The sequence below is a fragment of the Elgaria multicarinata genome, chromosome 1 (genome assembly GCF_023053635.1).
Source record: "Elgaria multicarinata webbii isolate HBS135686 ecotype San Diego chromosome 1, rElgMul1.1.pri, whole genome shotgun sequence".
NCBI classification, from domain to species: Eukaryota; Metazoa; Chordata; class Lepidosauria; order Squamata; family Anguidae; genus Elgaria; species Elgaria multicarinata.
In genome coordinates, this window is record NC_086171.1 from 189942376 (window position 1) to 189969856 (window position 27481).

Sequence of the window (27481 nt, forward strand, 5' to 3'; positions counted from 1 at the left end):
ACCATCTAGTATCTTTAGTGATTTTGTAACACTCCTTCTTTTTATCCCTACTCTGTATTGTTTTATATAATGGTGTATCTTCTTGTTTTATATTGGTCTGTTGACTGTAAATAAAGGAATACAATACAAGAAGTACTTCTCTTCCCTTGAAGGGAAGTCTGTCCAGAAAAGTGTGGAGTCCTGCAATAAGTACTTCTTTTCCCTTGAAGGGAAGACTGGACAGTAAACTTTGGTGGCCTGAACTAAGCAATTCTCTCCCCTTGAAGGAAAGAGTGGCTGGTAAAGTTTGATGGCCTGATCTAAGTAATTCTCTCCCCTTGAAGGGAAGACTGGCCAGTAAAGTGTGAAGGCTGGCAATAATAGGTCCCCTCCCTCTGAAGGCAGTGCTTTCCTCTTTCGTCTTTACAGCAGAACTTCCAGGCATCCCTTCTTCGACACCTGCATTCACTTTCTATTCAATCCATCCAGCAAGTGGACTGCAGAGAAATGGCCAGGGAAGTCTTGGTCCTTGATTTCAGAGGTGCAGCACACCATCATCCTGGGACAGAGGAGTGAAAATCTACATTTTATTTTTTAATTTATTGCACTTATATACCGCTCCCATAGCAAGGGCTCTCTGGGCGGTTTCAGAAATTCTAAAATTAAGGTAAAAACGAGTATACAAAATTTAAATTCTAAAACACAGAACATACCCACATAAAGAATTAAAAACTGTAAATCAACAAATGAAAGCGGGGAAAAGCACAAAAACAAGTGCAATCAAAGCCAGTGTAATATATTGCTTAGAGAGTTGGACTGACTTACCTCGAAGGATTTTTTTTGAGGATAAGATGGAGACGTAGACGACGATGTAAGATGCCTCGCTTTCCTTGGAAGCTTTAAAAAGCAAAGCCCACCTCATGAAAGGGAGTGAGGGGGGGACACTGGCCAGTAAAGAGTGGTGGCCTGAAATAAGCACTTCTCTCCCCTTGAAGGGAAGACTGGCTAGTAAAGTGTGGTGTCCTGCAATAAGCATTTCTCTCCCCTTGAAGGGAAGACTGGCTAGTAAAGTGTGGTGTCCTGCAATAAGCATTTCTCTCGCCTTGAAGGGAAGACTGGCTAGTAAAGTGTGGTGTCCTGCAATAAGCATTTCTCTCCCCTTGAAGGGAAGACTGGCTAGTAAAGTGTGGTGTCATGCAGTAAGCATTTCTCTCCACTTGAAGGGAAGACTGGCTAGTAAAGTGTGGTGTCCTGCAATAACCATTTCTTTCCCCTTGAAGGGAAGAATGGCTAGTAAAGTGTGGAGTCCTGCAATAAGCACTTCTCTCCCCTTGAAGGGAAGTCTGGCTAGTAAAGTGTGGTAGCCTGAACTAAGCACTTCTCTTCCCATGAAGGGAAGACTGGCCAGTAAAGTGTGGTGTCCTGCAATAAGCACTTCTCTTCCCTTGAAGGGAAGTCTGTCCAGAAAAGTGTGGTGTCCTGCAATAAGTACTTCTCTTCCCTTGAAGGGAAGTCTGTCCAGAAAAGTGTGGAGTCCTGCAATAAGTACTTCTCTCCCCTTGAAGGGAAGACTGGCTAGTAAAGTGTTGTGTCCTGCAATAAGCATTTCTCTTCCCATAAAGAGAAGACTGGGTAGTAAAGTGTGGTGTCCTGCAATAAGCACTTCTCTCCCCTTGAAGGGAAGACTGGCTAGTAAAGTGTGGAGTCCTGCAATAAGCATTTCTCTCCCCTTGAAGGGAAGACTGGCTAGTAAAGTGTGGTGTCCTCCAATAAGCATTTCTCTCCCCTTGAAGGGAAGACTGGCTAGTAAAGTGTGGTGTCCTGCAATAAGCATTTCTCTCCCCTTGAAGGAAAGACTGCCTAGTAAACTGTTGTGTCCTGCAATAAGGATTTCTCTCCCCTTGAAGGGAAGACTGGCTAGTAAAGTGTGGTCTCCTGCAGTAAGCATTTCTCTCCCCTTGAAGGGAAGACTGGCTAGTAAAGTGTGGTGTCCTGCAATAACCATTTCTCTCCCCTTGAAGGGAAGACTTGCTAGTAAAGTGTGGAGTCCTGCAATAAGCACTTCTCTTCCCTTGAAGGGAAGTCTGTCTAGAAAAGTGTGATGTCCTTCAATAAGCACTTCTCTTCCCTTGAAGGGAAGACTGGCTAGTAAAATGTTGTGTTCTGCAATAAGCACTTTTCTCCCATTGAAGGGAAGTCTGTCCAGAAAAGTGTGGAGTCCTGCAATAAGTACTTCTCTTCCCTTGAAGGGAAGACTGGCTGGTAAAGTGTGGTGTCCTGCAATAAGCATTTCTAATCCCATAAAGGGAACACTGGCTAGTAACGTGTGGTGTACTGCAATAAGCACTTCTCTCCCATTGAAAGGAAGACTGGCTGGTAAAGTGTGGTGTCCTTCAATAAGCATTTCTCTTCCCATAAAGGGAAGACTGGCTAGTAAAGTGTGGTGTCCTGCAATAAGCACTTCTCTCCCCTTGAAGGGAAGACTGGCTAGTAAAGTGTGGAGTCCTGCAATAAGTACTTCTTTTCCCTTGAAGGGAAGACTGGACAGTAAACTTTGGTGGCCTGAACTAAGCAATTCTCTCCCCTTGAAGGGAAGACTGGCTGGTAAAGTTTGGTGGCCTGATCTAAGTAATTCTCTTCCCTTGAAGGGAAGTCTGTCCAGAAAAGTGTGGAGTCCTGCAATAAGTACTTCTTTTCCCTTGAAGGGAAGTTTGTCCAGAAAAGTGTGGAGTCCTGCAATAAGTACTTCTTTTCCCTTGAAGGGAAGACTGGCTAGTAAAGTGTGGTGTCCTGCAATAACCATTTCTCTCCCCTTGAAGGAAAGACTGGCTAGTAAAGTGTGGTGTCCTGCAATAAGCATTTCTCTCCCCTTGAAGGGAAGACTGGCTAGTAAAGTGTGGTGTCCTGAAATAAGCATTTCTCTCCCCTTGAAGGGAAGATTGGCTAGTAAAGTGTGGTCTCCTGCAGTAAGCATTTCTCTCCCCTTGAAGGGAAGACTGGCTAGTAAAGTGCGGTGTCCTGCAATAAGCATTTCTCTCCCCTTGAAGGGAAGACTGGCTAGTAAAGTGTGGAGTCCTGCAATAAGCACTTCTCTCCCCTTGAAGGGAAGACTGGCTAGTAAAGTGTGGTGTCCTGCAATAACCATTTCTCTCCCCTTGAAGGGAAGAATGGCTAGTAAAGTGTGGAGTCCTGCAATAAGCACTTCTCTCCCTTTGAAGGGAAGTCTGGCTAGTAAAGTGTGGTAAACCTGAACTAAGCATTTCTCTTCCCATAAAGGGAAGACTGTCTAGTAAAGTGTGGTGTCCTGCAATAAGCACTTCTCTCCCCTTGAAGGGAAGACTGGCTAGTAAAGTGTGGAGTCTTGCAATAAGTACTTCTCTTCCCTTGAAGGGAAGTCTGTCCAGAAAAGTGTGGAGTCCTGCAATAAGTAGTTCTCTTCCCTTGAAGGGAAGACTGGCTGGTAAAGTGTGGTGTCCTGCAATAAGCATTTCTCTCCCCTTGAAGGGAAGACTGGCTAGTAAAGTGTGGTGTCCTGCAATAACCATTTCACTCCCCTTGAAGGGAAGAATGGCTAGTAAAGTGTGGAGTCCTGCAATAAGCACTTCTCTCCCCTTGAAGGGAAGTCTGGCTAGTAAAGTGTGGTAGCCTGAACTAAGCACTTCTCTTCCCATAAAGGGAAGACTGGCCAGTAAAGTGTGGTGTCCTGCAATAAGCACTTCTCCTCCCTTGAAGGGAAGTCTGTCCAGAAAAGTGTGGTGTCCTGCAATAAGTACTTCTCTCCCCTTGAAGGGAAGACTGGCTAGTAAAGTGTGGTGTCCTGCAATAAGCACTTCTCTCCCCTTGAAGGGAAGACTTGCTAGTAAAGTGTGGTGTCCTGCAATAAGCATTTCTCTCCCCTTGAAGGGAAGACTGGCTAGTAAAGTGTGGTGTCCTGCAATAAGCACTTCTCTCCCCTTGAAGGGAAGTCTGTCCAGAAAAGTGTGGAGTCCTGCAATAAGTAGTTCTCTTCCCTTGAAGGGAAGACTGGCTGGTAAAGTGTGGTGTCCTGCAATAAGCATTTCTAATCCCATAAAGGGAAGATTGGCTACTAAAGTGTGGTGTCCTGCAATAAGTAGTTCTCTTTCCTTGAAGGGAAGACTGGCTAGTAAAGTGTGGTGTCCTGCAATAAGCATTTCTCTCCCCTTGAAGGGAAGACTGGCTAGTAAAGTGTGGTCTCCTGCAGTAAGCATTTCTCTCCCCTTGAAGGGAAGACTGGCCAGTAAAGTGTGTTGTCCTGCAATAAGCACTTCTCTTCCCTTGAAGGGAAGTCTGTCCAGAAAAGTGTGGTGTCCTGCAATAAGTACTTCTCTTCCCTTGAAGGGAAGACTGGCTTGTAAAATGTCGTGTTCTGCAATAAGCACTTCTCTCCCCTTGAAGGGAAGTCTGTCCAGAAAAGTGTGGAGTCCTGCAATAAGTAGTTCTCTTCCCTTGAAGGGAAGACTGGCTGGTAAAGTGTGGTGTCCTGCAATAAGCATTTCTAATCCCATAAAGGGAAGATTGGCTAGTAAAGTGTGGTGTCCTGCAATAAGTACTTCTTTTCCCTTGAAGGGAAGACTGGACAGTAAACTTTGGTGGCCTGAACTAAGCAATTCTCTCCCCTTGAAGGGAAGACTGGCTGGTAAAGTTTGGTGGCCTGATCTAAGTAATTCTCACCCCTTGAAGGGAAGACTGGCCAGTAAAGTGTGAAGGCTGGCAATAATAGGTCCCCTCCCTCTGAAGGCAGTGCTTTCCTCTTTCGTCTTTACAGCAGAACTTCCAGGCATCCCTTCTTCGACACCTGCATTCACTTTCTATTCAATCCATCCAGCAAGTGGACTGCAGAGAAATGGCCAGGGAAGTCTTGGTCCTTGATTTCAGAGGTGCAGCACACCATCATCCTGGGACAGAGGAGTGAAAATCTACATTTTATTTTTTAATTTATTGCACTTATATACCGCTCCCATAGCAAGGGCTCTCTGGGCGGTTTACAGAAATTCTAAAATTAAGGTAAAAACGAGTATACAAAATTTAAATTCTAAAACACAGAACATACCCACATAAAGAATTAAAAACTGTAAATCAACAAATGAAAGGGGGGAAAAGCACAAAAACAAGTGCAATCAAAGCCAGTGTAATATATTGCTTAGAGAGTTGGACTGACTTACCTCGAAGGATTTTTTTTGAGGATAAGATGGAGACGTAGACGACGATGTAAGATGCCTCGCTTTCCTTGGAAGCGTTAAAAAGCAAAGCCCACCTCATGAAGGGGAATGAGGGGGGGGGGACACTGGCCAGTAAAGAGTGGTGGCCTGAAATAAGCACTTCTCTCCCCTTGAATAGAAGACTGGCTGGTAAAGTGTGGTGTCCTGCAATAAGCACTTCTCTCCCCTTGAAGGGAAGACTGGCTAGTAAAGTGTGGTGTCCTGCAATAAGCATTTCTCTCCCCTTGAAGGGAAGACTGGCTAGTAAAGTGTGGTGTCCTGCAATAAGCATTTCTCTCCCCTTGAAGGAAAGACTGGCTAGTAAAGTGTGGAGTCCTGCAATAAGCACTTCTCTCCCCTTGAAGGGAAGTCTGGCTAGTAAAGTGTGGTAGCCTGAACTAAGCACTTCTGTTCCCATGAAGGGAAGACTGGCCATAAAGTGTGGTGTCCTGCAATAAGCACTTCTCTTCCCTTGAAGGGAAGTCTGTCCAGAAAAGTGTGGTGTCCTGCAATAAGTACTTCTCTTCCCTTGAAGGGAAGACTGGCTAGTAAAATGTGGTGTTCTGCAATAAGCACTTCTCTCCCCTTGAAGGGAATTCTGTCCAGAAAAGTGTGGTGTCCTGCAATAAGCATTTCTCTCCCCTTGAAGGGAAGACTGGCTAGTAAAGTGTGGTGTCCTGCAATAAGCACTTCTCTCCCCTTGAAGGGAAGACTGGCTAGTAAAGTGTGGTGTCCTGCAATAAGCATTTCTCTCCCCTTGAAGGGAAGACTGGCTAGTAAAGTGTGGTCTCCTGCAGTAAGCATTTCTCTCCCCTTGAAGGGAAGACTGGCCAGTAAAGTGTGTTGTCCTGCAATAAGCACTTCTCTTCCCTTGAAGGGAAGTCTGTCCAGAAAAGTGTGGTGTCCTGCAATAAGTACTTCTCTTCCCTTGAAGGGAAGACTGGCTAGTAAAATGTCGTGTTCTGCAATAAACACTTCTCTCCCCTTGAAGGGAAGTCTGTCCAGAAAAGTGTGGAGTCCTGCAATAAGTAGTTCTCTTCCCTTGAAGGGAAGACTGGCTGGTAAAGTGTGGTGTCCTGCAATAAGCATTTCTAATCCCATAAAGGGAAGATTGGCTAGTAAAGTGTGGTGTCCTGCAATAAGTACTTCTTTTCCCTTGAAGGGAAGACTGGACAGTAAACTTTGGTGGCCTGAACTAAGCAATTCTCTCCCCTTGAAGGGAAGACTGGCTGGTAAAGTTTGGTGGCCTGATCTAAGTAATTCTCTCCCCTTGAAGGGAAGACTGGCTAGTAAAGTGTGAAGGCTGGCAATAATAGGTCCCCTCCCTCTGAAGGCAGTGCTTTCCTCTTTCGTCTTTACAGCAGAACTTCCAGGCATCCCTTCTTCGACACCTGCATTCACTTTCTATTCAATCCATCCAGCAAGTGGACTGCAGAGAAATGGCCAGGGAAGTCTTGGTCCTTGATTTCAGAGGTGCAGCACACCATCATCCTGGGACAGAGGAGTGAAAATCTACATTTTATTTTTTAATTTATTGCACTTATATACCGCTCCCATAGCAAGGGCTCTCTGGGCGGTTTCAGAAATTCTAAAATTAAGGTAAAAACGAGTATACAAAATTTAAATTCTAAAACACAGAACATACCCACATAAAGAATTAAAAACTGTAAATCAACAAATGAAAGGGGGGGAAAGCACAAAAACAAGTGCAATCAAAGCCAGTGTAATATATTGCTTAGAGAGTTGGACTGACTTACCTCGAAGGATTTTTTTTGAGGATAAGATGGAGACGTAGACGACGATGTAAGATGCCTCGCTTTCCTTGGAAGCATTAAAAAGCAAAGCCCACCTCATGAAGGGGAGTGAGGGGGGGGACACTGGCCAGTAAAGAGTGGTGGCCTGAAATAAGCACTTCTCTCCCCTTGAATAGAAGACTGGCTGGGAAAGTGTGGTGTCCTGCAATAAGCACTTCTCTCCCCTTGAAGGGAAGACTGGCTAGTAAAGTGTGGTGTCTTGCAATAAGCATTTCTCTCCCCTTGAAGGGAAGACTGGCTAGTAAAGTGTGGTGTCCTGCAATAAGCATTTCTCTCCCCTTGAAGGGAAGACTGGCTAGTAAAGTGTGGTGTCCTGCAATAAGCATTTCTCTCCCCTTGAAGGGAAGACTGGCTAGTAAAGTGTGGTGTCCTGCAATAAGCATTTCTCTCCCCTTGAAGGGAAGACTGGCTAGTAAAGTGTGGTGTCCTGCAATAAGCATTTCTCTCCCCTTGAAGGGAAGACTGGCTAGTAAAGTGTGGTGTCCTGCAATAAGCATTTCTCTCCCCTTGAAGGGAAGACTGGCTAGTAAAGTGTGGTCTCCTGCAGTAAGCATTTCTCCCCCCTTGAAGGGAAGACTGGCTAGTAAAGTGTGGTGTCCTGCAATAACCATTTCTCTCCCCTTGAAGGGAAGACTGGCTGGTAAAGTGTGGTGTACTGCAATAAGCATTTCTAATCCCGTAAAGGGAAGACTGGCTAGTAAAGTGTGGTGTCCTGCAATAAGCACTTCTCTCCCCTTGAAGGGAAGACTGGCTGGTAAAGTGTGGTGTCCTTCAATAAGCACTTCTCTCCCCTTGAAGGGAAGACTGGCTAGTAAAGTGAGGAGTCCTGCAATAAGTACTTCTTTTCCCTTGAAGGGAAGACTGGACAGTAAAGTTCGGTGGTCTGAACTAAGCAATTCTCTCCCCTTGAAGGGAAGACAGGCTGGTAAAGTTTGGTGGCCTGATCTAAGCAATTCTCTCCCCTCGAAGGGAAGACTGGCCAGTAAAGTGTGGTGTCCTGCAATAAGTATTTCTCTTCCCATAAAGGGAAGACTGGGTAGTAAAGTGTGGTGTCTTGCAATAAGCATTTCTCTCCCCTTGAAGGGAAGACTGGCTAGTAAAGTGTGGTGTCCTGCAATAAGCATTTCTCTCCCCTTGAAGGGAAGTCTGGCTAGTAAAGTGTGGTGTCCTGCAATAAGCATTTCTCTCCCCTTGAAGGGAAGACTGGCTAGTAAAGTGTGGTGTCCTGCAATAAGCATTTCTCTCCCCTTGAAGGGAAGACTGGCTAGTAAAGTGTGGTGTCCTGCAATAAGCATTTCTCTCCCCTTGAAGGGAAGTCTGGCTAGTAAAGTGTGGTGTCCTGCAATAAGCATTTCTCTCCCCTTGAAGGGAAGACTGGCTGGTAAAGTGTGGTGTCCTGCAATAAGCAATTTTCTCCCTTTGAAGGGATGACTGGCTACTAAAGTGTGAATGGTCGCAATAAGTGGTCCCCTCCCTCTGAAGGCAGCGCTTTCCTCTTACGTCTTTACAGCAAAACTTCCAGGCATTTTTTCTTTGGCACCTGCATTCACTTTTTAGTCAATCCGTCCAGCAAGTGAACAGCAGAGAAATGGCCAGGGAAGTCTTGGTCCTTGATTTCAGAGGTGCAGCACACCATCATCCTGGGACAGAGGAGTGAAAATCTACAATTTATTTTTTTATTTATTGCACTTCTATACCGCTCCCATAGCTAGGGCTTTCTGGGCGGTTTACACAAATTCTAAAATTAAGATAAAAACGAGTATACAAAATTTAGAATTCTTAAACACAGAACATACACACATAAAGCATTAAAAACCATTAATCAACAAATGAGAAGGAAACAGAACACAAAAACAAGTGCAATCAAAGCCAGTGTAATATATTGCTTAGAGAGTTGGATCCAGTAAAGTGTGAAGTCCAGGAATAAGCACTTCTCTCTCCTTAAAGGGGAGTCTGGCTAGAAATAAGTGTTAAGGCCAGCAATAAGTTTTGCTCTCCCCTTAAAAGGGAGTCCGGCCAGTAACTGCGAACGCCGGAAATAAGGGGTCCCCTCCCTTTGAAGGCAGTGCTTTCCTCTCACATTGTTATATCAAAACTTCCAGGCAGCCCTTCTTTGGGAGCTGCATTGATTTTCCATTCAATCCATGTAGATAAGATGAAGAGGAGAATGACAATGATGCAAGCCACCTTGTTTTCCCTGCAAGAAGAAAAAAGCATATATACGTATGTAAACACATAATTCAATACAGCAGTGTCAAAACATTCAGCTCCATTTTCAGACATTGGAGGTTTTATACCTCATAGCTCAACCACCAGTTAAAATATCTTGACAATATACCAATATGTGCTCATTATATTGTCTTAATAATAATGCATAACTTGTTAAACTAGAAATACGTTAATTCTTCATTTTAAAACTTCATGGTAATAACCCAGAGCAACAACAACAAAAGTTTAAATCTTATATCACATATCTAAAGTGGAAAGAGTTATAATTATATATATTCTTATGCTTTTTCTAATACTATATTAAACTTTAAAAAAAATCTCTTAAGATATTTTTCTTTGCTTCCAACAATTTATCAATAATTTATTAAGGCTAATTTGACAGCTTGATAATAGAATACAAGATAAGAAAAACCCATATCCCCTCTTCCTATATTGTTATAACTTTCCTATCTTATATAAAATTTCAGCTACCAGCCTTTGTTTCTTCCTGATTAAAGGGATTTTTAGTGCATCAGAGAATACTACTATTTACTTTGGGTTTTTCAAAAGACGGTATTAATTCTTAAGGAATAGAGACACTGTTGCTACTAACTATAAGCCTTAATGACTCACTTTACCTCAGGACTTATTCCCAAACCTTAACCTTAGATATACACCCACATCTAGCTCTAGCTCTTGGATAGTCTTCTTTTGACTCCCAAAGCACCTCCTGTTGTATTTCTGGCTGCTTGGACAATTTATTTGAGGTTTTGCTGCCTGCTTGTTTAACCCTCTTCTGGCAAGATCTCAGGGCCTAAGGAACTCTCTGCCACTGTAACTCCAAGTTCTACAAGTGGACCCTTCCCCCACCCCCCGCCACCAAATCTCTTTATTATTTCCTGTTATAAGAGGCTTTGGCATAAGAGAGTCTCCAAAACTAGAGCCATGACGAACTATTAAACAATCCTATGCATGTTTAGCCAAAAAAAGAAAAAAAAGTCATAAAACTCCCAGTGATAATTCTTAAGGACACTGTCCCTATTATAAGCCTCTTAAAGACTATGTTTACCTCAGGAAAAAAATCCCTAAACCTTTACTCTAGCCCAATATACCCGTAGTAGTCTTCTTCTGAATCTCAAAACTTCTCATATTGTATTTCTGGCGGCTTGGACCATTTATCTGGGTGTTTGCTGATGCCTGCGTGTATAACCTTTTACCTCAGGAAAAAACACCCCTAAACCTTTAGCCAAATACACCCCATAACAGTCTTCTTCTGAATCCCAAAGCTTCTCCTATTGTATTTCTGTCTGCTCATGCCATTTATATGGGCGTTTGCTGCTGCCTGCTTGTATAACCTTCTTTTACCACAGGAAAAAACCACCCCCTAAACCTTTAGCCAAATACACTCCATAACAAGATTCTTCTGAATCCCAAAGCTTCTCCTATTGTATTTCTGGCTGCTTGAGCCATTTATCTGGGTGTTTGCCTCTGCCTGCTTGTATAAGCTTCTTTTAGGGCAGCCTTCTGGCATAATACAGCCACCCTACACCTGACCTTCACTAACTACCCATGGTTATCCCACAGGAATAGCTTAATATTCGAGGGGAATATTCAACAGAACCCTTAGTTTCATATTCAAGCCTCGGCTATTGAGTTTCTCCTCAGTTTTCTTTCTGAAACTTCACCTACCAAAGAACACCCCTTCCCTCTCGCTGTCTAATCTCAGACTGACTGACACCAAATGTCTTTTCCCGCTCTTTCCCACCTCATGGGAACGCCCAGCCAATCAGAACTGAATTTACCTGATCCAAGCCCCACCCAGAAATATTCAAATTATTTGTTTCTCTCTTCCCCCACTTCAGAACATCAATAAATAATTACTATAACAGGCTTTTGACAGTATATATATATATATATATATATATATATAATTTTCCAAAAGAAAGTCAACCAGAAGTATGAAAAAGAAAAGAAGTAAATAAAAAAGGGGAATATATTGAATTTAAATAAAATTATCCACAGAGGGTAGTACATAACATCTTTTAAACGCCTCCTGAAGACATGCCTTTTTTACACAGGCTTTCCCTGTTTTTTTAATGTAGCTAGTTTTATACTGCCTTTTTTAACTTCTTAATGATTTAAAATTATACTTGTTATAGTTTATGTTTTTTAATTGTGCATTGCTCAGAGAGCTTCAGCTGATGGGCAGTATAAAAATGTAATAAATAAATAAATTTAACCCCTATTCATATTTTTCACTTAGCATTACAGACCAAACTATATGAGGAGTTCATGGGCTGCTTAGAAGTTTCCTTTTATCATTCTTCTCTATATCAAACTAATATTTAGTCTCTTTTCCATAATCTGAGAAAAGGGTTTGGCATATACTACTGTGCATGGTCCTGCTCAGTATATAAAATAAAATCCTGTCATGTTTTATAAAAGCCAGGTATTTTGACTTTGGCTAATTTTATGGTATTTTTTTTTCTGTCATAGCTACGTGCTATAATTTCATATACCATGATTTCAATATATTCCTACTTTGGGCTATGAGCCTGTTGATTTGAAGATGGTCCCTAAAAGGATTTCCTAAGACCATTTGGAATGAACCAAAGTGTTTCAATGACCACTCAATGTCCTTCATTTTAGTATGTCCCCAGGGCACATTTTCCCTCAGTCAAGCAAGCCCGTCAACATGAAAGGAAACTGCATTCCAGCATCTGAGGAAGGCACATAAAAGGCACTCCTCCATTTAGCTGGTTCTGGCATTTAAAAACATTGGACAAGGAGCAAAGGCTGGTTCTAATGGGACAAATGTCATCTCAGCTTTAATGTCATGTGGATGGGGAAGTCGTTTTTGTGGGAGAAGTGACACAGAGCTAGTCTCATGGCTGCTCCTTAAGCTATTTGCTGAGCCCCAGCATCTTGCTCCTCACAGAGGCCAACCTTACCAAATGACTTCAGGAAGACCCCAAACAGGGCATGATAATACAATAGTCCTCTTCTGCTGTTGCTCCCCAGCAAATGGTATGCAGAAGCATGTATCCTATTAGGATCAGGGTGCTGTTCTCACGCTAAAAGCCATATTTACCATTGCCTGCTTCATGTAGCAGTGATGTAAATAACCTGAAGAAGTATTTTCTTGACATATAAGCAGTAAATTATGCTCATATGTATATATACACGTATCACTAGAATTTTAGGGGGGAAATAAACGATTGGAATAACATTTCAGAACTTTTTTTTTTTTTTTGCTGTCACAGCAAGTCTCTGCAAAGCTTGATTCAACAGAACAGGCCGGAACGACCCCATTATATTAAAAAACCATACTAAAAACAGTGGCATGTGTTAGCAACACTTGGGAACAATATTTTAGGACTAAAACCATGCCAATATTATATCACTATTAACCTCAGAACTCCCAAAACAACATCCGGAACAGAATGGGATGGCCGGAACAGCCACTACTGAACGTCTAGCACTCCCAACATTCCCCATAGAATGCTGGGAGTTCTAGATCTTATTTTCCTCTCTAAATATGGATTGTGCCTTTAGTCCGTTAAAAAGCACAGGTTTATTTATTAATTTATTTTATATACCACCCCATAGCCAATGCTGTCTGGGCAGTTTACAAAAGTTAAAACCAGTAAACATTAAAAACAAATATACACAATTTAAAAACATAAGCATAAAAACAGTATCCTTGTGAAAACAGCTTTTCTTGGGTCACTTAGAAACAAACAAACTCAGCCCATGTTGTTAACTACCTGGGAGAAGAGAAAGGTTGAAACGACTCCCAACAAAAGTCCTACAACTGCCAGCTGGGAGTTGAATTTGTTCAAGTTTGCAGCTTTCTCTTACTTCTATGTCAGGAAACGAGGTTTAAGCATAGAGATAAAATAAGGACGCCAAGCATCAGCAGTAAATTTACAATAGTTGTATTTTCATAACAAGAAAAGAACAATGTCCATTACATCAGCAACTTCAGGAAAACAACAGCTACACGCTGGGAGAAAGATTAAAAAACTCCCTCTCAAGGAACATACCAAGCGACTTCCTTCTTATATACATTTGCTCTGATCTGCATCACCTGGTGTCTGATCCTTTTAAGCTATTAACCTTTTATTCACTTTAGAGCACATGATGCCTTCAAACTTTAATAGAAGTGTTAAAGGGCCAAATCAACAATCTGCTTTTGTGACTTCTTCCCCCCCGAATAATACACTAACAAAATCGTAGCACCTTTTTCTATCTAAACATGCATAGGACTGAGCCCTTATAACATCCCTGTCCCACCAATCAACAGATGACTGGGCTAGGGCCTGACCCCGCCCCTCCGACGCCTGCCACGCGATAGCCTTCGCCCTGTACTCCTGCCTCTTTGAATCTGCCTCCTTCGATATGAATGACCCAGCTTCCAGCCAATCAGCGGAGTACACATCCTTTCCCGAGCTCCTCCCTTCGCCATACACTCCTGAGCTGGAGCGTACCATTTCTGCTTATCAGAGGGGAGCAACGAAGGCACAGCTCTCCTGCTGGCTTGAGGCTCTCATCCTTATGCTTGATTTGCCGTTTGCCAAGCGCGGGAAGAGCAAGTTAACCCGTCGCGCCCCAATGCCGGGCAGCTCTCTAACGGCCGGCACTGCGTTGTGCTGAATGGTACGTTCCGGAGCGCCGGGCGGAAGTGGACCCTTCTTCCCTTGGTGTGGAAGCGAGGGGGATAATGGCGGCCCCGGGTAAGGAGTGCAATAAGGGGGAGATAGAGCCGTAGCCTGTGGTAGGGGTTGGGGTCCCCGCTCTCCCTCAGACCGCTTGTAGGCGCGGGGCTCTTCCTAGTCGGGGGCTGGCGGGCGGAGCGGGGTCCCCCTCAGAAGCCGAGGAAGGGACCTTGGCACGGCCGCAATGACTCGCCTGTCATCGCTTTTGTGGTATAGAAATCCGAAGTGGCAAGATTTTTTCTTCTTCTCGGCCACCTTTTCGTTGTTCCCGGACGCCTTGGAATAGGGGCGGGTGTAAATTGGACACCTGCGCTCATCCATCCCGGCGGCGTTCCGTTGTTTTTATGTGGCAGGTAGAAATTCAGCCGGTGAAGCTTTGCCTAGCATGGCGGGAGACGATAGAAAAAGCTTCATCTGCTGAATTTGTACCTTTCATTCAACTGCTGTAGACAAAGGAGCCCTTGCGTGGGGGAGGGGGCAATATCGGTTATAGATTTAAATGCATGTGAAGCGTTTTTAAAAATAACATTAAGTAATACTTCATTATATCTAATTTGGCTTTAGAAAATTAGTTTTGTATTGCGTTGATAATTGTAGCTGTGAAGGCTGTGTAGGCAAGGTCACATGGAGCCCAAATTTATATATAAGAAGAGTCATGCTAGATCAGACCAAGGGTCCATCTAGTCCAGCGGGTTTACTTAGAAATGCTTGTATGTTCAATAGTAGTTACTTCTCAGGTAAATGCACATAGAACTGTAGCCTTATTACAGCTACATTTCTGATTTGATTTAACATTCTGATTCTAAGTATTTTATTTTATTTATTTATTTATTTAAGGATTTTTGTGCCGCCATTCAGCCAAAAAAGGCTCTCACAGCGGCTTACAAAAGTATTTCTTGATAGTCCCTGCCCACAGGCTTACAATCTAAAAGACATGAGACAAAAGGAAAGGGGATTGGGAGGGGGGAGGAGGAGGGGTGGGATAATGCCCTCCAGTCCAAAATATCTGAAGACTATGAAGTTGGGAAAGCTGGCATATGACTTCTAAGTGTTGACATGAGGTTTCTGAAATAAAACTCAATTTTTAAATCTTTGCAGTAAATTCTGATTTTTAGCAGAGGTTTGTCAGAGCCCAGTGCTGAGACTAGAATAATAGAAGACCCAATGACCTTGCAACTTAGTGTTTTTGTAAAGGGATTAAACATCTAACATGTATCCTTCTGTGATTTTTACAATAAAATACTTCCCCCCCCAAAAAAATTCAAATTCTTTGGAAAAAAAATTTCAATAAATATTTGAACTTAACATTCAATTACAAAGAAAAACAATGAAACAAAGGACACATGTTGGTCACCTCTACAACTGTTTTAGTAGTTTACAAGATTAACAAAGAATTGCTGGTTTCCCCCCTTATAATTACCATCCTATAGTGGTAAAACACAAAAGTTCCAATCCAGTCCCCAAACCCTGCGAGAGCTCTGATTGCATCATGCGTATGTTGATGCACCCCTTCACTTCCATGGCAGTGACAGCTCTGCATGCAAGGGGGGGAAGCATGTGACAGTGGAACTGCCCCCCCCCCCATTAAAGTGAATGGCAAAGGGTGCCATGAATGCATTGGATCCCATTGGGGCAAATGCAATGAGCCCAAAGAAAACTAAAGCCATGCCATTATTGCTTTAGAAGGATCTCCAGTTTCTAATAAACTAATATGCTTCCATCACCCATCCTACCGTTCATGCTGTCATTCTCAAAATGGTTAAAGAGGGGTAAAAAGGTGGCTGGAGGGCACAATCCTATGCATATTTAGGCAGAAAAAAGTCCTGCAACGCCCAGCATTTTCCAGTTAACCATTCCCCATGCTGCCTGGGGAATGCTGGGAGTTGTGGGACTTCTTTTCTGCCTAAACATGTATAGGATTGCACTCAGAAGGCTAAGTATACTCCATGGAGACATTCACAGAGCATTTATTAAGGTTTCTTTCCATCCTTTTATTCCCAGGGTGTCTCACACTTTTCATCTCAGCCTTAATATTCGTGACACGCATATGGGCTCTGACTCCTAGCCATTATCTCACAAAACATGATGTTCACAGGCTACGAGCTTCCTTGGAGCGTCCTTTCACTGATTTGGAAGGAAGCTATTATTCCATTGTAGGACTGAACAAATTGGGAGGCCAAGTGACTGATGAAAAGGTGAGGATGTACCTTTGTGAAGTTCAGAATGCTATAAGGTTGAGAAGAATGAGCTGTACATATCTGTGCATCACTAACTTGTTTTAAATCAGTATGGGATTTCCACTTGCCTTGAGTAGGTAATACTTTCTAGTTGTTAAACAGCCATGTTTTAAAAGTGTCCCAGTCCTTCCTACTTTTGCCTTTGTATTTGCAGAGCTAGTGAACCACAGTGCTATCAGGAGTGTGCCTTGTTTATTTTCAAGGTAGTGCAGGCCTATGGTTGTGCTTTTGATGTTTCTCTTCAGGTGACAGCAAGAAAGCTGAGACTGGCAGATATCGCAAGAAAGAGGATGAACTAAAACTGGCAGCTGTCCTAATGCTGCATTAAGAATACAATACAATAGCAGCTATTGAACTTTAGTTGCTCTCATTTCTGGAAGGAAATGACAACCGTGCAAACATGGTGACTTGAATCCAAAAGTGCTCTTTCACTAGCTGACAGTATCTCCATAGGGGAAGAGCAATGCATGACAAAAGTGGCCCCAAATCCAAAGGAATTATTCTCCTTGTGCAAAAACTCAATACTTTTTATAGCCTGCTGTAGTATAGCATCCTACAGCTTATCATATTCACCCTGTTCCTCATATTAAAATTTAACTCCCAATATGTTGCGATGCTGTACTGTACTGTGAGAAGCCTTCTGCTAGTTTGTGCAAGAGCTCATGGAAACGCTCAAATACATTTTGCCTTCTGCTCATGTTTTTTCTTAAATCCAAACTAGTGGTTTTAGATCAGGGGTGGGCAATTTCAGGTGGTCCAGGAGCCCATTTCCAGCCTGCAGTGGCCAAAACATTGGTGGCTTCGTGCTGAAATTCAGCAACAAACTGGTACTGAGACTCAAAATCGCAACAGTTAGCTTGAAAACAAACTAAAATGTGCACTTTTGAATCTCTAGTGGTTTGCTGTCCAATTTTGGTGGCAAACAACCAATTTTTTTGCCACTACGAAAGCAGGGCTGATGTGGGCCACACTGAAGAGCATGGTGGAGGCACATGTTGCCCACCCCTGTTCTAGGGACTGGTGGCATGTTGAGGGCATGGGGGAGGATGGAGGAAGGGACCCATGATCAGAGCTATGGAGTGAGAAGCAATAAAATTTGGAATCAAAATTCCATCCTATATGGCAGTTACATTTACTTACACTGTCCTATTGAAATCATTGGCACAATGCATGTCTAAGTAGTATTACACAGCTGCTTGAAAAAACTCACCACCTCTTAAGCTTTCTGGAAGACTTGCTGGGGATTTGAGCCAAACTATCTTGGAAGCCAGTTAAATATGTTTTGTGGCAGACGAACAATTTAAGAAAGGCTTCACCTTTTCTCTCACAGCACAAGCTTATTAGTGGTGTAACTAGCGAGTTTCTGAAGGAGCTGCAGCAAAACCAGTGCAAAATCCTGAGTCCTGTAAAGCCTTATCTTGCTGTATGCCGGTTTCTTTTTATTTCAGCATTTTATTACTAAATACATGCAACTATTTTCACTCTGTTATGAACGTATGTAATTGGTGTTACATGTCCTGTGTAAATTTCTTCCATGCTAATGTATTATAATTGGCTGCTTACCCCAGTGTTTTGATTAAGAACTGCCATGTTGGATCAGACCAAGGGTCCATCTAGTCCAGCACTCTGTTCACACAGTGACAAATCAGCCATTGGCCAGGGATGAACAAGCAGGACATGGTGCAACAGCACCCTCCCACCCATGTTCCCCAGCAACTGGTGCACACAGGCTTACTGTTATTTATACTGTGTACAGTTGTGTGCTGTTTAGCATTTGTCTCTGTAGGAAGTATTAAAGCAGAAGATTTAAAAAGCTAATATTTCAAGGAATTTGAGGAAATCATGGTTATTCACTGAAAGAAGTGTGACTACAATATATTCTAGTGTAATAAATGTGAGCGACATGTTGTAGATGGTGGCCAATTTAATATGGGACCAGTGTACATTTTACTGCTGTAGCTCATCACTCATTCCCTCCCATCCCTATAGTTACTGGGCATGGGAATAATAAAGTGGCAACAGATAAAATGCATTCATTTTTTCCCCTCTCCCCTACCCCTTCTCTAAGTGAAATTGCCTGCATTCCTGTCCATCATGAATTAATCTCATGCTCAGTGATAAAATAATGTAACATTGGAGTAGATGTTCAGGACAGGGCCTGGAGATATTAACGGAAGAACAGGATACAGACAGATTGTTCACATTGCTTGTGTTCCCTTAAGTTCTTGTATATTTGTCTTTCCGTGGCAATAGGGCAGAGGAGTTGGAAGTAGCCTTTTGCTGCATTGCATGTACATGAGATCCAGTGTGCTTTACTGGATAGAGTGTTGGGGAGACCCGGTTTGAAATCCCCACTCAGCCATGAAATTCAGTGGATGACCTTAGTCCAATAGCACTTAGCCTCATTATTTCACAGGGTTGTTTCAGATTAAAGAAGCTGTCTTATACCAAATCAGACCACTGATCCATCTAGCCCACGCCAGACCTACCTAGTTATGCCAATCATTGAACCTGGAACCTTCTACCTGTAAAGCATGTGCTCTACCACTGAGCTGTCGTCTTTCCCCAGTGCTTTTTTGGCTTTTACTTGTCAGTTAGTCAAAATATTCTTTTAAGCGCAATCACTACATCCTTTTTGCTATTTTAGAGAGGTAACTCTTCAGAATCATGTTGGGCAAAGATTTAATTGTGCAATTGTAGTTCTTAGATAGCGTTGTAATAGAGGTCCTCCAGTAGATGGAGCCCAAATACAACCTGCTACCTTAAATAGAGTTACCATACTCCAGTACACCACCAAACATATTTGTTTGATATCTTCTATCAGTTGCTGTGTGTCTACTGGCAAATATTATAAAAGTCTGAAGGAGTGGGCTCATACTGGAACAGATAGAACCTGAGAGAAATACACTCAACCAATTCAACAACCATAGATCCCTTGATATAACTGATCATTGTGAATTTTTCTGTGCTAGAGTCTTGCACCCAATTATTTGTTCATGTTGAATAGCCTCCCCTCTTGATAAGAAATTCTAATATTATTTAGCTATTATGTGGCTTGACTATTTTCTCTCTCTTATTATAATCTTAGCCTTGCATTCATTTTTTAATTTCCTACATCTGTTATTTGAATATAGCATATGTACAATTTTTAAATGGCTGTCTTCTGTCTTAGTATATGCCACTTGTGAATAATGGTGTTCTAAAGGGCATTTTTACCATGCAATCCTATGCATGTCTACTCAGAAGTAAGCCCCTCTGAGGTCAGTGGGACTTACTCCTAGGGAAAGGTACATAGGATTACATAGGATCACAGGATGACAGGCCTGTGAGAACACCCACTGCAGCTGTACTACATACACAGGAATGTAGCATTTACCTCACTGACATGTTACATTTATTAATGTTCAATCTGATTTTTGTTTTACTGTATTATAGTTCTGTTTAGAAGATTATTTGAAAATAACATATTTCCCTATTGAATGTGATGTTACTCCCCACAGTTCAATTTCTGTAGCCCCCACCCACCTATTCCAGCCTGTAAAGTGATATCACTTTTGTTAATATTCTGAGGTGGGTTTTCTCAGTCTGCACTCTTAGACCTAACAGGGAATTGTAGTACTATGCATAGTATAAACTAGATTTAAGTGTAAAATGTGTTCTTGGAGTTTGAGTAAAGGAGCTTGCAGCAGGTGGATTGGTTAGTTCTTGGAAGTAAAAGGCTCTTTTTCTCATGAGGAGCTGAACAGTCACAAGGTTGCTTCTGAAATTAGCTGTAAGCCTGGCTCTGAAGCTTCTGGTTAAGTCAAGTTGCATAAATATATGTATTTAAGATAAGGAATTCCCTTCTAGGAATTGTAGGGTGACCCTATGAAAAGGAGGACAGGGCTCCTGTATCTTTAACAGTTGCATAGAAAAGGGAATTTCAGCAGGTGTCATTTGTATATATGGAGAACCTGGTGAAATTTCCTCTGCATCACAAAAGTTAAAACTGCAGGAGCTATACTGCAGCTATACTGGGACCAGATTTAAAAGAGGGCAGGGACCCTGCAGCTTTAACTGTTGTGATGAAGAGGAAATTTCACCAGGTTCTCCGTATATACAAACGACACCTGCTGAAATTCCCTTTTCTATGCAACTATTAAAGATACGGGAGCCCTGTCTTCCTTTTCATATGCTCACCCTAATGTTAAGTAGAATGTAATAAATAGTAAAAAAAATTGCTAGCTTGAGCAGAGGAATCCCAGGAGACGCCTTCAAGACATGTTATCAAAGCTCTGCCAACCATGGCTGCCTGATAGATAATTGTAAGGTCTCAATAAAGACCTTTCTTGGTTGAGAGGTATCGAACTTTCATTTACTAAGAAATATGCTAGCCAGTATTTCTATTATGCTTCTAGTCATTTTAATTGTATGTAGTAACATGTCTTGATGGTTTCATAATTGATAAGTTTTGTTTTTCTCTAATACTGTTAAGCAGTAAATATTTATTTTGTAATACCACTTTGTTGCCTGGCTTGAAGAATGCTTCAGGGATTATAACCCATAAATCGTAATCATTCTTGAAGCCTAGAACCTCAGCTTGGATTTATAAGTCTGTTGCTGAGTGGGGTCTCTCCATAGAGCCGCTGTTTTCCCTTTTGGTCAGCTAAGTCACAGACACGCCTGTTTAGGTAAGAGAAACATGTTAGTCCAATGGAATGGGAATGGTTTGCCCATCTCAATATATAGGATTGTGCTGATAATTTCCTGTAGCTTTTCTTGATGTTTAGAAGAATTTATAGTTTCATTTTCAAGAACATTGTAGTTATATACTCCTGTGGGTCTGTCAGTGGAATTTAAAGCAGAACAAATCATTCTTGTTGAACTGGACCCTCTTACGTGATTTTTTCCCCCTCCAAATCCCATGTATCTATTTTTCTCAGATAATATAATGTGAATAATAATAATAAATTCACCATGTGTTAAACAGTGGTTTGCAAGCTATTGTCAAGTGAAAATTGGAGTGATTCATTTCTTTGATTTGTGTTCTTTCTCCTTTGTCGTACAGGCTGCCTGTAATTTCATTAAATCCAAGGTGGACCCCAATAGTGTTGATTCCCTCTTCTACGCTGCACAGGCCAGCCAGGCGTTGTCTGGATGTGAAGTGAGTTCAGTTCTTGCAAAGGAAACTGTAATCTTGTACAAACCTTTCTCCCAGCTATTATGATGCATGATTAATATGACAGTAGCTATCCTGAAGGTGCTTACTTTGAATAGACAGTATCACAGTTACATTAAATAAGGCTATGGCTGGCCAATATTCCAGCCTGCGGCAGGGTCTTGCTATTTACTGTGTTATCTGTACAGCACCATGTACATTGATGGTGCTATATAAATAAATAATAATAATAATAATAAGGTTGTGTGACAGAATAAACTTAGGCAGAGTTTCTCTTATCATAAGTATTTTTTTTAATATTTATTGCTCTTCCATTTTGCTATGCCTCCAAAGAGTTCAAAGTAGCATAAGTATGGATTGGTGGTCTTTAACCACCATGGTTAAAGTCATGGTTAAAGGTGTCTTCTGAATGGGCCCATAATCATATATAAGAATTACAATCTCAGTTCTTCAATGCTAGTCCTTATGTTGCCAGAACATCACCTTCCTTTTTCAAGAGTGATATATTAGCAGACTTAGGGGAAACTCCCCCCTCGGGGAGGAGGAATTCAATAAAAACTGACCATCCCCAATGTCCACAGTATACTGACTGACTCTTGTGGAGAGTGGAATGGAGTGGAGGGCATGGCTAAACAGGAGCATTCCTCACTGCAGCATTTTTGTTTTTGCAGGAACTACTTGTTAAGCTAATTTCAGTTCTTTCTCTATAATGTTCCTTCCCCAACTAGGACATCTAACAGGCCTTGATCAGTACTAATGCATCCTAAGACTTTGAGGTTTATAGCGCTGTGAAATTTCCTCTTTTTTCATATGATTTAGCATCTCTCTCCACTCCCTGCACAAGTTACCATTAAGATGGACACTCTTACTAGTGTGATCTCTCCGGTGGAGCCAGACTGTTATTGTTGGAAGAGAGTTTGTGCCTTGTGTGTTATGAGATGGAGTCCTTCTGCAGGTTTCTCAGATTGTAGTCATTATGACAACAATAAGTGGGTAGAGACCATAACTCATGCAGAAGGTCCCAGTTTAAATCTTTACTCAAAGAGATCAGGTGATAGGAAAGACTTCTGTCTAAAGCTTTAAAAAGTAGTACCAGTCAGAGTAGACTGTATTGGGCTTGATGGACAAGTAGAGCTGATTCATACAATCAAATAAAAATGTTCTTATTTCCAGCACACACCAGGGGATTACAAGAAGCTGCTGTGACTTATTTAAGCCACCATGGTTTGTTTTGATCATGTGAACCAAGTCGCAGACAATTCAGGAATGTAAGCTTTCTATTTCTAGACTTAACAGATAAGTCTAAAGACCTTACCAACCCTGTCAGAAAACTAAATCTTAAGTAAAAATAACAGAACATTTCTGATCGTGGTTTATGAAAATAGAAAGCTAGAAAAATATATACAATCTCGAATGTATTCTTTCTCAGATTGCCATTTCAAATGAGACCAGAGAGCTGCTACTTGCAGCTGTCAGTGAAGATTCTTCAGTCACCCAGATCTACCATGCCGTCGGAGCCTTGAGTGGCTTTGGCCTCCCTCTCGCTTCCCAAGAAGCCCTGACTGCCCTCACGTCTCGTCTTAGCAAGGAAGAGAATGTCTTGGCGTAAGTGTTTCAGAAAATAAAATTATAACAGTGCAATTCTATCCACATCTACTCAGAAGTAAGTCCCATTGAGTTCAATGTGACTTACTCCAAGGTATGTGTGCATTGGATTACAGCATAATTTTGTTGCCTTGAATTCTTTCTGCCATTACACTTGTATGTAGCCACTCTGTTATTTATCATTCAATTGTAAATGTATCTATGTATTTGGAAATGTGGTTTTGTGGATGAGCTGACGCACTGAGCTACCTTTTCTCTGATTGGGTTGCTTTTTCAGGACATTGGGACTGGGGGAAACCTCACAACTTTTATATTTTCATAAGAGTTATCTCTTGATAATATTGTGGCTTAATGCAAGAAATATTTCCAAAACTAGGGGATTGGTATGTAGCCTTGTCACCATGCATAAGCACCGTATGTTGGGCATTCACATTGTAGAGACCCTGGCCCAGCTAGCAAAACATTGGCTACACTAAGTAGGCACTAACACCAAAGAGGTTGAAAGATGCTCTTTACTCCTGAAAATTATTGAGCAGAGACATTTGATCTTCTACATGGCTACAGTTGTATGTCATGAAATCACACCATCATTTAAAAAACAATATGGAAAAATCAGAAGCTTAGCCTGGCTTTTATTGGCTCAAGAAGGAACTTCTGCACTGTGCAAGTTTTTTATCGTAACAACTTTGGTCCTACCTACTACGTGCCAGTATTTGAGTTCTCTCCATTGTCTTGATATTTGCATAATCCATCCCACACACAGTGTGCATTAGTGTTAGATATACTTAAGTCAGAAAGTACCATAAGATGATAATATATGGTGGCTCTCCTAGCGCCTCAAAACTTGGCTTTTCCTGGTTGTGGAAATGTTAGTTTGTGACTTGGAGTAAATCTGGCTTCAGCGACTGCGCTTTTATTGAAATTTGAACATTTTTGGCATGGGGTTTTATTTTTAGCCTAGAAAATAATGTCATTTTAATCCAATGGTATGCTTCTTTAGTTGGCATCCTAATTAATTCATCCCCTCTAATAAAGTCTCTCTCATTCCCTAAGTTGTTCTTGCTTTGTTTCTATTTTCCTGTTCCTAATGAAGCCCTTTGAGACCTCTTGACGAGATCAGCAGGCTGCTGTTAACTGACAAAATTGCATCCTATATACTCATCTCCTCCCCACTCTGATTTCTGTTGTTTCAGAACAATCCAAGCTTTACAGACAGCATCATATTTATCCCAGCAGGCAGACTTGAGAGGCATTGTGGAGGAGATAGAGGTATTTATTTCATTTATTTATTTATTTTTATAGCCCACCCTTCAGTTGAAAGTGCCACAAGATGGGTAACAATATAAAAACAATTAAAAGTCATGCTTTTTAAACAGTTAAATATATTTATATTTAACAAAAACAAAATTCTAAAAGCAGTAAGAAAGAGCAGACACCACCCAACTTTCTTCTATCCTCAATGGCTTGGTGGAAGAAAGAATCTGTTTTCTGAAAGTTTCATAGAGATATCCAAGCACAGAGCCCCTCAGGGGAGAACATTCCATAACATGGGGCCATTACAGAAGGAAGCCCTATTCCTGCTAAGTGACAACAAAGCTTCCACAATGATGGTGTTCAGGGCAGAGTTTCATTAAGTCTGTTTATCTATCATCCTACTTTTCCTCCAAAGTGGATGGATAGGTCATCTTTATCCTCCCACAACTCTATGAAGTGGGTTAGGCAGAAAGAATGGCTGACCCAAAGTCCAACAATAAGCTTTTTGGCTGAGCAAGGATTTGAATCCTGTTCTACCAGGTTTAAGTCCAGAACTAACCACTGCACCACACTGGCTTTAGATTATCCAAGTGTTCAAGGAATGTAATCCTTCAGGTAATTATTGAACTCATCCATGTATAAGACTCAAATCTTATCACCACTTGCCCTCGTAAGGCACAGGCTGCTCAATAACGAAAGCCACATTCAAGTGGCCCAGCAATAGGTCTGCCTGTATAAAACAATTATCACAGAATATATTCATTCATGTGGCATGCTGGACTCACCATGGGTTATTTAACCCATAATGACATGTGTGTGCGGGTGTCATTTTGAATATGTAACCCCCCAAAGGGGCTGCAGCATGTCAGGAGAACCTGGACATCAGGGGTTGTTTAATTCTTGCATAACCTGCAATGGCCAAATTTGCATGACACAACCCCACCGGGGTTAAATAACCCACAGTGAACTTGCCATGTCGTGTGAACTGGATCATATAGTTGAAACTTCAAACCAAAATTAGCAGCTGATCTCTCTCTCACACACACAATGTTTTGTAACTAGCAAATAGTCCAAAAATATCTTGCTACTTTCAATAACTTTAAAATATTATCTTAAAATATTAGACCCCAAAAAGATTAATAAAAGCTTTCAGCCAATCTTAGGCTTTTTGTATAGATAAAGGCTCAGTTCAGACAACACATTAGTCAAAGCAGTGTGAAAACTGCACTCAGCGGTTGAGTTTTTAGGAGGTACTCCCCACACAAGTTGTTCTAACTCCACTGTTGTGTGACTGTGGGCTACCGTGGAGTTGAGTAAAATCCATTGCAATGTTTGATTGACAATTCCTCCACCCTCCCTCCTTCCCCGGTCCCCCTAATGGTATCCCATCAGCCATTGTTGCAAAAAACCCAACCCCAGTGGCTCTCCTAGAGCAGCACTCGCTCTTTTCACAGCTCTTGCCAGGGAACTCTGTAGCCAGCGGGAAAAGTCATCATAACGGAAAACTCCACGGAGCCCTCTGCACAACACGCAACACAATGGTTGTGCAGGAGCTCCCCTCTGCACAGCATGGAGTGTTTTCTAAAAAAAACCTCTACCGTGGGGTGGAGTTTTCCCACCAGACAACACATTTTTCAACAGTGATGTAAAAACTCCACCTTGGAGTTCTAAAACCACTGTTGAGAAACGTGTTGTCTGAACTGAGCCAAAATAATTTCTGCAGCTGAATTAAAGAATGCTGTCCTTCTGCTGCAAAGCTATTTATTTGTTGCATTCATGTACTACCCAGTAGCTGAAGCTGTCTGGGCAGTTCACAAAACAAAAGTTCTTTGTTAATACTTTGTTATAGGATCTTGTTGCCCGACTGGATGATATAGGCGGAGTGTATCTACAATTTGAAGAAGGGCTTGAAACAACTGCATTGTTTGTGGCTGCTACATACAGACTTTCTGATCATGTAGGCACAGAGCCAGCAATGAAAGAGGTAGGTACCCTTTGGATATTGCTTCATTCTTTGATCTAAATATTGTAATGGCTTTGGACAAGACATGCAATAAGAGAAAAGAGTATTTGTTTTTCTAATGGTTGATAACAGAATAAATAGCAAACCCAAAGCAGAGTTTGAGCCATCACAAAGGGCGGATGGATTCCATAAACCATTAATAACTGCTATTATTTCACTACTCTGTTTGTTATACATCAGAACATTCTGTTCTTAGTTGCATAAAAGTTGTAAAACAGTAAAATGTCAATGTCACACTGCTCCAGAAGGTTAGCTGTGTTAGTCTGTAAAAGCAAGAAATTGCAGAGTGGCTCATCTGCTCTGAGTCTGAAAATGCTTGGATGTGAATCTGCAGCACATATGACCCCCACCCACCCCAGTTCACATGTGCAGTGATTACTCTGCACACAAGTCCTTTTACAATCCACAGGCCAAAAAAGTGGAATAGAAAAACCACAAAATAGTGTCTTCTTAATTGTATGTGCCCCAAAAAATGTCCACCTGTAAATTCCTCTGATAATGAGTACAGCTGAGTGGTTGAAGAGTCCCCATTAATGATTGCACTCTATAGTCATAATCCACTCACACCCTGGGTGCAGCTCCCACATTTGGACGTTTCTGATATGGTTCCATAGAAAGGGTACAATAGAATACTGTTCCATGTCCCCTCACACACATGGCCTATGCACATGGATTAGCACATGCACAGGCCTTACGATGTCTGGGGTGCTGCCTACCTCCTACTCATTGTCATGCATTGACTCATGTGTGAGGAGGGAAAAATAGGGCTTTGAATTTGAATCATAGAATAGTAGAGTTGGAAGGGGCCTATAACGCCATCAAGTCCAACCCCCTTAAAGGATACCCAACAGATGGCTGCCCAGCTGCCTCTTAAAGGCCTCTAGTGTGGGAGAGCCCATGACCTCCCTAGGTAATTGGTTCCATTGTTGTACTGCTCTAACAGTCAGGAAGTTTTTCCTGATGTCCAGCCAGAATCTGGCTTCTGTAACTTGAGCCCATTATTCCGTGTCCTGCACTCTGAAATGATTGAATCCTGTTGGATATCCTAATGTAAGTCCACAGCACAGGTAGATTGTGTCGTGTGTGTGTGCGCGCACGCATGTGGTTTTGTTCAGAACTTAAAAACTGGCAGTTCCATGCATGGAATGGCTACAGCACCCCTACTCAGGGGTCCTCCCTCAGAACACAAAGGAGGGAAGAAGAAAGAAATGTCCTGAGTATGCACAGGATTTTCCAAGGGCATGATGAGCTTTGGTCAACTGGTGA

General features: G+C 41.9%; 1 protein-coding gene across 2 annotated transcripts in view; it reads left to right on the plus strand.

The window, feature by feature from the left end:
- The first annotated feature begins 13849 nt into the window (after nucleotides 1-13849).
- RPN2 (ribophorin II) overlaps nucleotides 13850-27481 on the plus strand; it is a 44805-nt gene continuing 31173 nt past the window's right edge. The window contains exons 1-6 of one of the 2 annotated variants that reach the window (XM_063145559.1): nucleotides 13850-13956; nucleotides 15940-16133; nucleotides 21223-21318; nucleotides 22763-22938; nucleotides 24132-24207; nucleotides 26042-26176. In XM_063145559.1, the coding sequence (XP_063001629.1) occupies nucleotides 13944-13956; nucleotides 15940-16133; nucleotides 21223-21318; nucleotides 22763-22938; nucleotides 24132-24207; nucleotides 26042-26176 (690 nt within the window). In that variant the 5' untranslated portion in view covers nucleotides 13850-13943. The remainder of the gene's footprint in view (nucleotides 13957-15939; nucleotides 16134-21222; nucleotides 21319-22762; nucleotides 22939-24131; nucleotides 24208-26041; nucleotides 26177-27481) is intronic. The other variant, XM_063145560.1, reaches the window with a different exon arrangement.